At 50.0% G+C, this 13,209-nt stretch overlaps 1 protein-coding gene across 2 annotated transcripts in view; it reads left to right on the top strand.

Annotated features, from left to right (window-relative positions):
- Shank2 (SH3 and multiple ankyrin repeat domains 2) overlaps positions 1-13,209 on the top strand; it is a 444,659-nt gene that overhangs the window by 308,160 nt on the left and 123,290 nt on the right. For both annotated transcript variants that reach the window (XM_021202679.2, XM_021202690.2), the window contains 2 exons: positions 1,171-1,253; positions 2,749-2,873. In XM_021202679.2, coding sequence (XP_021058338.1) covers positions 1,171-1,253; positions 2,749-2,873 — 208 coding nt within the window. The remainder of the gene's footprint in view (positions 1-1,170; positions 1,254-2,748; positions 2,874-13,209) is intronic.

Here is a 13,209-nt window from a genome sequence, read left to right on the forward strand (position 1 = left end):
GCACCGTCTCCTGCCCCAGAGCACCCACCAAAACAAGCTGGCAAGGGCCAGAGTTGGTAGCTCTCAAGTCATTAGGCAGCATCTTCTCGTCCTGTGTCCCCTGTGCGCACCTCTAGGTGGACGGTCAGAGTTCTGTAAATGTTGGTGACAGGCAGCTTTGGCCGGAACAGCAAAGTTGGGGCTTTTTAGTCTGTTTCCTTTAAAAATGAAAATGCTATACAAAGAGGTGAGCCCTGTGGTTCTTGGTCTTCCTTGCAGTGGGGATGCTGCTGCCCTCGCTGTCCTCAGCAAGGCATCTTCCTCAGGAGGGAGCCGCTGCCCTCCTTGGCTCTGGTAGGACTGAAGTGGCCTGAGCCCCTCACTCCCTCACCCCTCAGCGTTAGCCTCCATGGCGGGGAGAGACACAGAGCTGGCGGCTCCCCCTCCCGCCGGCCACCAGCCCAGCCTGCGGCTCCTCTGCTCTGCGCGGGATGACGCCCAGGCAGCCGCGCCGGTCGCACTGTGGGCTCATCAGATGACTGTGGGGGCTCCTGCTGCACACTACATTCCCTAGGACGGGGGAGAGGGAGGGAGGGGGCGCTGGCTGCGAAGCACAGGTCTCTGCATCCCCAGTGCCTGCTGCTGGCTCGTGCACAGAACAAACGGAGAGAACCTGATCTCTTTAAGCCCCTTCAAGAAATAGCAAAGCAGCTGTCTTGGTTATTCCTCCGGCTGATTTCTTCTGCTTCCCTGGAAGATGCGTCTGGCCGAGACAGGCCTGGGGACCTCCTTCACCACGCTGCTGCCTCTGCCGCCGCCACCACCACCCGGGCCACTTACTTTCTTTGCTCTGGGCGGCGGCGTCCTGGCCAGCCCCCGGGTCCCTTGAGCCGGGCCCCCTGCTCCCCCAGCGGCCTGGGCAGCCCCTCCAGCATCCATGACTCCTTCCCCTGGCTGGCTCCCGCGCCCGCCGCCCCCCTCCACATCCCACTGTGCCCCGCTCGCCCATCCTGCTACCCCCCCACCCCCAGCTCCTCCTGCACCGAGCTGCTGCCCAGGCTCCTCCATGCTGCCTGGATCTGAGCTGGGTGATTAATTGGCTGTGATGATGAGCGTCCCCGGCGGTGGAGCAGCCACCGTGATGATGACCGGTTACAATAATGGTCGCTATGCCCGGAATTCTCTCTACAGTGACTGCATTATTGAGGACAAGACGGTGGTCCTGCAGAAAAAAGACAACGAGGGCTTTGGATTTGTGCTCCGAGGGGCAAAAGGTGAGTGTGTTCTGGGATCCCTTTCCACGGTGTGTGTGTGTGTGTGTGTGTGTGTGTGGTGTACACAGGCTTGTATGAAGAACCTTCCCCAGCTTGGAAATAAGCATGAAACAAGCATTTTCCTGGGGGCACTTGGTTGCTAGACAACGATGCTCTTTAACATTCTGCCTTCCTCAGAAAACATCTAGGCTTCCTGCAGGCATGTTTTTAATTTTCCATCTACAGTACTGCTCCAAATGAGCTGCTATCTCTCCCTCCCTCCCCCCACCTCTTTCTCCCAATCCTGGGGAGACCCTGCAGCTTGGGTTTCAGTTTAGTCACAGAGTGCTGCTGACTCTCAGGGCTCCTGGTGTCTGATACCCAGAATGGCCCAGCCCAAGTTTGAGGCACCCGGAAGCTGGCCTGTGCTGGGGATGGGTTTCAGCTCCAAGGGTGGCAAGTGTCTGCCACCTCACCTCTAAGGTGACTTTGCAACGGCAAGGAGAAAAGAAGGTCCCCTCTACCATTGTCAACTAAGCTGGCAGCACCCCACACCCCGTGGCCTGGAGTGGGAGGCTCTGGGACACATCTCAAAGCAGTGCCCCACAACAGCCCCTAGTGTGGGGCTTCCCTTCCAAACTACAGCAAAAAAACGGCATCAGCTTGCTCTAGAAGAGGTGTCTGCCTGAGGCAGGTGGAGGTCAGCCATGTGGCAGTTACCTGTGCAGGAGGCATCCTTCCCTGGCTAGCTTGCCCACCTGCCACGGGCTCTGACCGCCCACGGCAATCCATCCAAAAAGAGAAGAGCAGAGTCTCCTCCACCCCCAGAGTACAGGTCCATGCCTGTGTGATTCGCCTTCCCCTCCCCCAACCTGGGCCTCACACCTTCCCACCCACCCACCCCCGGCCTCTCAGGAGGACCAAGAGAGTCCTTCAGCAGCCCCATGGGCCCCTTGCTCCGCCGAGAGGCGTGTTGGTCATGTGATGGTCACAGAAAGCCAGGTCCCCCCCTGGAGAGAGTTCAGAGCAGATTCCAAATCAGCAGCCACCCACTGGGTCAACACTGTTCTCTGTCCCTGTTCCAAGTTGAATCCCCTGGGTTGCAAGTCTGTATAGCTGTGAAACTGGCAGGCGACTTCAGTACGGTCTTTCCCTAGCTCTGTGTGGTTGGGGAAGGAACTTTTCCATTTTTAGAACTGAAAATGTTTAGTCATTGATACTTTTAAAGAAAATGACAGACATGTAGACATGATCCGCAGACCACTTTATTCCATGGTTTCGACAGAGGGGCCAGGGGGCGTGAGGGGACACCAGCATGCACCTGGCTCCGTAGCTTGCATTAGTACTGATGTGCATGTGAGTAAGGAGCCCCTCTCTGGGACAAGCCAGCCAGGACCACTGCCTCCCAATGGGAAGTGCTGTGACCCTCTTCCTCCCAGAGTCCCGTGGGCAGGTGGGATGACCAACTTGGAAAACATCCCCCAGACTCAAACACAGTATTTCTTTGTCTTCCCAGCTGATACCCCCATTGAGGAATTCACACCCACGCCAGCATTTCCAGCCCTGCAGTACCTGGAGTCCGTGGATGAAGGTGGGGTGGCATGGCAAGCCGGACTAAGGACCGGGGACTTCTTGATTGAGGTAGGGCACAGGTGTTTGTATCACACTGCTTGGGGAGAGCGCCGACTCTCACGTGAGAGAGGATTGTGGTTTTGAGCACAGCCATCTGGATGGTGGATGACTTAGGCCACATGGCTTGTATTCTCTTGAGTGTACCCTACCCACCGAGGATGCATTTCCTCTGTCCCTGATGTTCGAGTGTTTTCGTAGTTCTTTGGGAGGAGAAAGCACACATGGAACTTGGCCACTGGTCTTCAAGAGGAAGATGGAGACATTGTCATGATGCTGGAGCCACATGCAGATCTGTGGGTGGCTTAGCTCTGACTCTAATAACAGGAGGGGAGTCCTAGGCTACTCCTGTGTCCTAAGGGCAAGTCACCAAGCCTTTGTGCGGTGTTGGCTAGCATGACGTGTGTTGTGGGTGGCTACCAGTTGTTTGGCCTGTGTTCATTGCATGGTTGTTGGTCTTTAAGGACCACAGAGCATGGGGTGGGAGGTGGGGCTAGGAAGGGGCTGGAGTAGGCCCAGAGAGGAGACCGCAGTGTCCAGAAGCTTCAAAAGCTAATTTTCATTCAAACCCCAAAGCAGGATAATGTGTGGTCATTTGAGGAGTATTCTTGTGTGCAAGTGTTGGTGTCTGCAAACGTCACCTGCGGGTTGTAGGTTGGTGCCAGTGAGGTCGCTGCATCCTGGTGCTTCAGGGCATCCTGCCTCTCTGCCAGTTTAGGTGTAACTTTGTATCTCACTATACGAGACAGCTTGTTACTCTTTGGAAGCAGTGTGAATGAACAACATGCACGAGGTTGGAAAGATGGCCTTTTTAATGATCTGGTCAGAAGGTTTCTGTCTCCCAGTGTTCACTCAGAGTTTTGCCTCAAGTTTGTCAGAAATCACACACAGGTGGAGATGGTAAACAGGTGTGAATCACCAGCCAATTGGGTGACCTCAATGCACATCCATTCAATAAAAGAGCCTGTCCCAGTAAGATGGCACATGAAGCCTTTGCTCCGTGTTATACGTCACCTGCCCATGATAGTTTCTGTCTGCCCATCATGGTTTTGTATCTCTCTGGAGTTCATTCACACTAGTTAGTAAGGGTGACAGGAGTAGAGGGAGAAGAGATCACATCTGTTAGGGAAAGGGGCAGGTAAAAAGGAGTCACGTGTGGCTCTTTTGCCAGTGCTGAAAGACGCTTTCAACTACTCTTGAGGCCCAGAGCCTGGTCTGAGTGAGACATGAGCTAGTTCAGGTTTCTATGGATCAGAGCAGTTGGACTCTCTTCCAGAATGGAGAAGCTGGAGCCGGCTGCAACTCCTTGAGTTCATGGGGTTTGTAACCTCCTGGAACTGCAGACTGGGTTGAATCATCTTCTGTAGGATGCGGTTGTGACGCAAACCCTCTTCCTGTGTATGAGAGACACTAGAGACAGAGGGGCGTGGCCTGGGACTGGGGCTATGAGTGGTGTGTGGGTGGCCCTGTGATGGCAGAGAAGGAGGCTCCAGGAGCGTGAGATGGGCTTCAATAATAAATGAGGGCTGCAGATGGATACACACCCCCTGATGTTCAGCTCATTTGACTGTTTCCATGATAAACCAGTCAATTAAAGAAGCCTAGGCCTCTAAAGTGGAAGTGCCTTGGGGTGGCACTTTTCCTGGGGATGTCCTGCATATCACCCCACAATTTTCTGTCCTTGTAGCACTTCCTTTGACTTTTTTTTTAAACCCTCTGATATGCTAAGCTGCCTTTGGGGAACAGGCATTTTGTTCCAGTGGTCTCTGAGTTCCAGGATTCTAGGCTTGCCTGACTTGGTCCCAAGGTCTGTTAGGACTGTATGTTGTTCTGTAATTTTGTGCATGGGCTATGGAAGAACTTAGCACATCAGAGCCATTGTCTCACAAAGCTGATTGTCACATTTATACACTGATGATGGGACTGTGGGGTGCAGACCCCTGGAGGTGGCAAACAGGCTCCTGTCTTCTGCTTCCCAGGATGCCTGAGGTGGAACTCAGAATGTCTCTATGTTAGGTGCTTGGATTTAAGTCTATACCTCCCATGAGTTGTTTCCTTGGCTGCTTGGCTTTTGCCATCAGGATATTAAAATCATTTATAAGCCCTTACATCGGCGTGTTCTTCCCAGGGGACAACTGCTCTGTATTTTCAGTGAACGGCTTTCCACCTTGAAGGGATTGTTTTTGAAAAGCTTTATGTGTTCCCTTATGAATATGTGTGGGATGAAGCTGTCCCCTACAGCACTCCACGAAGCATGGGTACCCGTGGGCAAAGCTACCTCAAGTGCCAGCGTGTGGTCCTCATCCCCGTACCCCTCGGCAACCCTTTTCTCTGCTTCCTGAGGAAAAAAAAAAAAAGCCTACAAAGTATATCAGACTTTGTATTTGCTCTCTAAAATTGCATGCTGTGGTTTGAACCTGGGGACCAAGGGGCCACTTTAGAAGTGGGGGTTGACTTTTAACATCTCAAGTGTCCACAAAGCTCCATCCCTCTTTCTTTAACTCGGTCAGATTGCCCTGACATTGTCATCAAGCCTGGCGCTGGAGCCCGTAATGAAGAGCTTCCTGTTGTAAGGGATTTTCTGTAGTCTACCGTCTAGAGCTTCTTTCTCTCCTGATAAAGTGTTAAAGTGTTTCTGTTGTTTTTTTTCCTTCCTTGGTGACTACACGTCACTCCCAAAACACTCTTAAGATTTGAGTAAAGTGCTGTCAACCTTTTAAATCTTTTACTGCTTACTTCGTCTTTGTATGAGCAAGTGCGCACGTGTACATGTATGTGTGCATACATGTGTGCATGTGAGTGGGCATGTGAACATTCACACCACAGTGCTCACCAAGTAGGGTCCAGTAATCAAACTCAGGTTCTGAGGTTTGGTGACAATAGTTCTTATTGATCGAGCCTTCTTGCCAGCCCCTTTGATAAGCTATCTTGAAGTCAGGGATGGGAAAAAAGCCCCCCCCCGGGGGGGTCAGCATGAGAACTCAGCTCTGAGTGAGGGTGTGTATGCACCCATGTTTGAGGGCATTTGACTACAGTCACTCTGATGTCCACATACTCATCCATCACTGATCAGAGTAGTGTGACTACATGACCCTGACGTACCAAGGTTGGAAGATATTCTTGCTCCTTGTAGAAAGTGGCCCAGTGCTGATGGAGAACCCATTCAGCTCCTTTGAGACTTGAGAATAGCGCTCCATGCTTACACTACATAGTAAAGGCTTTGTCCATGGTTGTTAGACTAAATCGCTGAGGGAATCGTGACAAGGGGAAACATCTGGGCGTGCTTAGTATAGGCAGTGGGTTGTTTTTGTTTCTGCTTTAAAGCATTTTCTGTCCATGATGCTAGAGTTTGCGGAAACAGAGCCCTGTGCTCGAACACTGGTGACTGTGTCTCTATGTTTTCCTCATTAAGAGACTTGACAACTGGCCCAGTAACAATAGCTAGGAAGATCTTCAGAGGACATGGAGTGGCTGGGAAAGTGCGCTCTCTGTGCAGCTTGGGTGAGAGGCTGGGGATTCCAACAGCCAAGAAAGCCATAGAAAGATGTGTATGACTGGCACAGGAAAAGGAGAGGAGAGCTGGCTGTCACTGTGATGTCCTGTAAGCTCGTAGGCTCATCCTCTGAGACTTGGCTGGCGTTGCCGTCACCAAAAATGCCTATTAACGATGCAAGGCCTGGTCCCCAGGCCCTGCCTGCTAGGCCAGAAACACAGTAGGAGTTTGGGCACAGTGCTTTCACAAAACTGAGGTATGAGGCCAGGGAGGTGGGTCTCTCTGGAGAGTGTTGCACAAACTTGTAGACCTGAGTTCAGATCCCAGCACCTATGTAAAAAGCGGGGTGCAGAAGCATGCATCTATCCTAGCACTGGGAAGTTGAGACAAGAGGATCCCAGGCCTCACTGGCCAGAACTGGAGTACCCCATACGTTTTGAGTAGCCCTTACGCCAACTCACCAGGAAATGCACTGTAAGCAAACAGCATCTGGTGCAAGTGCCACCGAAGGCCCGTGTCCTTCCTGATTGTCATTAAGGTAAACCAGTCACAGTCATTTCTTCCTCTGATTTGCACAGAACTTTAAAAAATGACCTCTAATGTCATTATTTTACTGTAGAATAGGAAACTGAGGAATGGAGGCCTTCGGTGACTTCCCACGAGGTCACATTCTTGATTGTGTTAGACTCTCAGCTCTGCCCAGACTGCCTAACTGGATGCCCTCCACTTCCTGGAGCTGAGATCCACACCCTTCCCCCACCTGTGGGTAATGCAGGAATTAAGGCAAAGGGCCTGTGCCAGGTTTTTGTTTTGTTTTGTTTTTTTCTTTTTAAATTAGCAACCCTTTTCCAGAACCATCGTACCTGTTGCTGGTGACGGACGTATTTGTGCTGTTAGAGCAAAACACAGAGTGCCAGGAATTCTGGGGAGGTCAACATGACGGCATGTTATGGGAAGCAGAGAGCCGAGCGGGTAATTTCACATCGAAGATTCCATCCTTAGGGAACTGCGTCGAAAGCAAGCCGCATTCATGGCACGCAAATAAAATAATAAGAGAATGGGAAGGAGAGACAGCCAACATCTGCTCTGGCTCCACACAGAAGCCTTTCACAAAGCCCTACAAGGAGTCCTCCATGCCCATGGGGTATAATGCACTTCTATTTAGTGAGCAAGGTAGAATCAAAATTATCTGCATAAGCCCATCTTCTGGCAGGGAGGAAATCCCTGCCCCACCCCCATCCCTGGGGGATGAAAGAGCACCTTCCACTTGTTTCAGACCTTTCTGTTTCTCAGTTTTTCTGCAGTGCTTGTGTGTGTGTGTGTGTGTGTGTGTGTGTGTGTGTGTGTGTGTGTGTGTGTGTGTGTTCGTTCATTAATTTTACAAATAGAACATTCCTTCGAAGGTTATGGAGCAGTGTGCTGTGGAATGGTATCCTGGCCTCCTGGGCCAAGGTGGCATGTATCCAGAAAAGGGTTTTCTGGTGTTAGTAATTGTCCAGGGCCTTCCCTCACCAGCCAGTCCGTGCTGGGCTGTGAAAAATTCCTGTGGTTTCTGGGATTGTTGTCTTAGCCCTGAAGTGGCCGATCTCGTTTTTTGTGTTAATTTCCCTAAATAGGTTTTTCTTTGCAATTAAAGCAGGCAGCAATATCCTTCATCCTCCAACAGCCACGCTGCAGATCGCTAATTACCTTTTCCTCATATTAAACACTTGCACCAGCGATGCCTGGAACCGTTTTTTATAATCTCGGTTTATGTTGAAACGAGGACGCTAAGAGGGATGTCCCAGGGTTCTCCTCAGAGACTGAGTGTGTTGTAAAAGCTTTCTTAGGTGGGTTCTTAAAGACGGGACTTGTCACACACACATCTGCCTAAACCATTGCTTCCAACCAAGCTGAGCCGGCATGGCAGCTACTGCTCCCTCCAAGGCTGCATCCCCCAGTCTCAGACCTCAGCAAGGCTTGTGGGAAAGGCAGCCAAAACTGGTCAGTCCTAGTATTCTATTGAGAGCATTATTCACAAATATATGAGGGGGGGCTCGCTGCCTCATTGGTAAGGTGTGGTGCTGAGAATTAAGTCACCTGAGATAAACTGCGTGTTACCCCGGGCTCTCCAAGGAAGGTTGGAGGTCAGAAGTTCTGGGCACAAAGCTAGCATTTTTCAGTATCTGTTGATGGGTGTCTTGTCTTTCTGCCTCATTAACATGCTTGACTCAGAACAGAGAACATTTGTCAAACAAATAATAATAAGTTATAATGATGATGAGTGATGTTGCGGTGGCAGTGACCCCCTCCAGACATGTACCATTGTACAGTGACAAACACAAGTCAGGCTAGGTGTCATTCAATACAAGACCCTGTTAAAGCCTCCCCCGAGCCCCTGGCAGACAAACTTGGCTTATATCTCTACTCTCTGAGCACTCACCACCCCTCACAGTCCTGCCCTGGCACGGACCTGATTTTCACATAATCGTGGAGTTTCCATTTGCTATGCATATGCTAACCCCTAGGGACAAATTCCAGGGTTGAGGAAAGGCCTTTCTGTGGTTTCCTCAGTACCAGGTTCCCTCTGGTCTAGACAGCAGCTGCACCTCTTAGTTCATACCCCACCTCTCTCTCTCTCTCTCTCTCTCTCTCTCTCTCTCTCTCTCTCGCTTGCTTGCTCGCTCCCTCTCATCTTCTGGAATATCACCAGAGACTATCACATGCCCACTGGTGACCCCAATGGCCAATGTAGGAATTCTAGCCTCTGCTTCCTCCTAAATCTTTATATCTTATTCAAATAGTGCCCATGGGTATTCAATTCAGTATGACAAGCCAGGCACCAGGGGACATTAGCAGGGCTGGAACTGAATTTCTAGCCTGGTGTTGTGTTTGTTCTTGAGTTGTCAGTTTTGGTTCACATCAAAGATGAGCAGTGGCTGCCTTAGTCCCCCTCTTAAGTGTGGAGTGTATCTGTTCCCATAGAGCTGTTACTTCTGGCCAAGCCATTGCAGTTTACTTGCAGAGGATCACAGCATTGGAAATCTTTGCCATTCTAGGACCGCAGCCATGAAAGTGAGATCCGCAAGGCTGTTGACGTTGGGTTCTTTACTTTTAAGGGTTTAAAGTGGCTTTTCTCTTAGGAAAGCCCCTGGTCATCTGGAAAGCCAGATTCTTTTTCTCCAAACATCCCTGGACCCGGGAAATTGATAGCCTCACCTTCCATACTGACTAAGAACAGGTGGTTTTTTGGCTCAAAAGTAGCAAAGAGATTCTGCTGAAAAGGTAGATGCAGGCTGCTTCATCATAGCAGCTCCGAAGGCTTGGCTCTTTCATTGTGGGGTTCTAATTTGAAGCATCAGTGATTTCAATTTCAAGCTAAAAAAAGATCCCGAATCACTTCAGGGGACCATGGCTGCTGTGCTCAGACTCTGTGGGATTGGCAGATGGCAGTGCGGTGGGTTGGAGAGAGAGAGGACCCATGGTCAAGGGCACAGGTTGTTCAGCCAAGCCAGGTCTGAGTCCGGGCTCTGCCTCCTCTTAGCTGTGTGAACATGGGCACATTACTCACTTCAAGTCTTTCAGTTTCTTACCTGTAAATAAAGACACATGTGGAACTTAAAGCACAGATACTGACATCATGGATGATCAGCAAATGTTGGGGGAAAAAAATGACATCTGAAAACCCAATTCATTGATTTATTTGTGCAGCTGATAAATGGGTACCCAGGAGGCACTTGGCTGGAGGGAAAACAAGAATTAGCTACAGCTTCTTGGGAGCTCACAGTCTAGAGGAGAAACAAAAAGAAAATATGTAGCAGGAAAAAGACAGTATTGCCACCAGGCTTTAGTGAGTAGGAAAGGTCTCCGCAGTTGTTGTGGAAGAGGAGAGCTTGAGGGTCAGTAACATTCAGGGTGAATGTGGGCAATAGACAGATGTAATGCTGTTGACAATGGCTGAGGCTGCTACGTTAAGGCTTTGGATGGTTTTTTGAGCAGGTGCAGCTGTGTGTGGCTGGTCAGTGTGCGAGAGAGCTAGAAGAAGATGCACAAACCAACCTTCAAAGCTGAAGCACTGTGGTCCCAAGAAACCACTCTGTGGCATTTCCTCTGTCCGTGGTGCTGAAATGGGCACTCTCTAGTTCAGAAATTCCCAACTCTCCTTCCCTGTATCTTCTATCATATCCCCTCCCTGTGTCCTTGGCCTGTCCAGGCATGGAAGCTCATTACTTTGAGACAAGGCTCATCTGCTTGGCAGAGAATTCTCTTCCACGAGGGTGTATAGAGGATCTGGTGTGGCAGAGCATCTGTGGTATCTATCCTGTGCTTTGTCCCCGCCTTCGCCTTGTTGCTAAGGTCTCAGCTCACGTGCCAAACTCCCAAACAGGCCTTTCCAGGGCCATCTGGCTGCCCCTGACTCTCATGCTCATGCTGCATGATTCTGTCACTGTCAGAATCATCTCTGGTGTCGTGTGATTGACTTAACATCCATTTCCCTTGTACAGTGTCTCTCCCTATGGGTTATACACACTGTCAACACAGCACCTGTCACATAGCAGAGGTCTTAAAGTGTGAATCTGGTGGTGGCAAGCCCTGGGACTCTTGCATTACCATCTTTCAGATAATAAAACTGAGCCTCAGAAAATTGCCTGCCTGGGACCTCGTGGGAGGTTTGAGTCTGGCAGCCTGCCAAGCATGTCTCTCTTTTTGTGTGTCTGGTCAGTGCCCTGGCTAAGTCCTGAGTCATGTGGTTGTTGTGTCTTATGCCCATCCATCTTTACCTAATTTATTTCTACCCGGCACAGACTGTAAAAATGAGGTCCTAAGGAGGCAGATGAATATCTTCCGATTGGAAGTTTGGGGTATAGGGTCCTCTGATGGACCCATTGGTTAACCCTGGAAGGAGAACACAGGGACCTTTTTGCCTTCCACCCATCCTATCAAGCATCCTGTCTCTTAGAGTACCTGGCAGGAATCTTGTTAGCATTGATTTGTTTCTGTCTGTGGTGCCCTTTTGTGCTTGGGAGTTTTATGATCCAAGTGGTTAGGTTGGTAAATGAACTGAAGGAAGGGTGTGGGCCAAATGCCCTGTAGGACTCTTAATTGATAGGGCTTGTCAGGCCTGGAAGTTAGTATGTGCGCACATCAACCCTTGCAGAGCTGAGATGAGGAGGAAGAGGAGATGGAGGTGTGGAAGCCACCATGTAAGGCTGTGGGAGTCAGAAAATGGTCTTTGCAATGTAGTCCCACAGGATCAACCATGAACTAGCAAATACACTACTTTCTCCCAACTAGACTGCCCTGGGTGGGGCAAGATGAGAGAGAGTGGGGGCATAGGAACCTCCATCAGTATGATCAAGGCACTCAGGGCTAGTGTTTTATAAAAAGAGTTATTACTTTTATGGATGGTGGTTGTTGTTTGGCCATGGAAAGGGCAGAAACCCCCAAGGGAGAGTTTCCCCGTGTGACCTGCCATGGGGTGTGGTCTCTCTCATACACTGTGAGAATCACAAGGGCAGAAGCTGACTTGTTCTGACTGCCCTGTGATAAGTCCTAGGCACTGGAAATGGGATCAAAACCAAAGAGAAAGGTAATTACAGGTAGCCAGAACTAAGCTGACTAACTAGGACTAAGTCCTGACTAAACAGGACTAACTAGGCCTGGGCATGGCAGTGCTAGGCAAACCAGTGCCTGCTGGATACCTGGCTTCCAATATAGTAACATGGGTTTTGGGTTTTCCTAGACATACATCCCTCTCAAACACCATTCTGGCTAGTTCTGATATGGCCCTCACCATTGCTAACTCTTTAACCCTCACCAGAATGCAATCGCCAATTCCCAAAGATGCTGGAGCGTAGCAGAGTTAGCATAGGAAATAGCAGCCTCAGGTCACAGAGCTTCAGCGTAGCAGAGCTGGAATTTGAATTGACCTGGTCCCCTTATCAGGCTCTAACCACTGTACACTCCAGTCTCTCTGCCCTTGTGGTTTAGCAGCTGAGATAGCCCTGGGTACCGTCTCTTGGGGGCAGGGGGGTTGTTGCCAGGTTCTCACCTGGTCCTACCATCTGTGCTCTGTCCACAGCTCCAAGGAGAAATGTCCTGTCCTAGAAGCCAGCCCTTACCTTAGCTTATAGGGTCCCAAGGTTTCAGCCTCAGAAGGGGTTAGCTCCTCACTCTACCCTTCACCTACCTTGACTTGATCACTTGACTTTTTGCTGGTCCAATGATTCAACTCTGCCTCTGGCTTTTCCCATGTTCCTTCACTTCCGATGGGACACTCCCCCTCTTTTCTTACCATTGTTCCTCTAAATTTCTCCTAGCCTCCTTACCTAAATTGCATGAACTCCCTCAGCCTCCTGTCTCTGCTACGGATATGTCTCGACTCTGCATTTTTCATGTGTTGCTTTTGCATGGCATATGTAGAATTGATGGTGAGTATCTCTCATCAGAACCTGAGCCCATCAGAAGCTGATGGCTTTAGTCACAGAATGTCAGTCACACAGGTGACACAGCAGACTGCCATGATCAGGACCTCAGGAGACTTTAGATCCTTTCCTGACAAAGAAATAGGTGTTTCTTCTCAGACTCATACACCCCGAGAGTACCAGGAACCTCGGGTCAACAAACAGCAGTTCAGCCCTGTCTGCCCTCTCTACTCCACATCAATTACAATCTTGGAGTTTTCAGAGGATGTGTGTACTGATCTCAAAAGTATTAGAGATTTTTTTAAATTCCACCTCCACACTGACTGGTAATCGTCTTTCATTAACTCTTCTTCATCCTGGCTTGAGTAAGTCATCACACACACACACACACACACACACACACACACACACACACACACACACACACACACGAAAGGAAGCCAGTGAGGCA

Source organism: Mus pahari, chromosome 1, assembly GCF_900095145.1.
Source record: "Mus pahari chromosome 1, PAHARI_EIJ_v1.1, whole genome shotgun sequence".
Classification (NCBI taxonomy): Eukaryota; Metazoa; Chordata; class Mammalia; order Rodentia; family Muridae; genus Mus; species Mus pahari.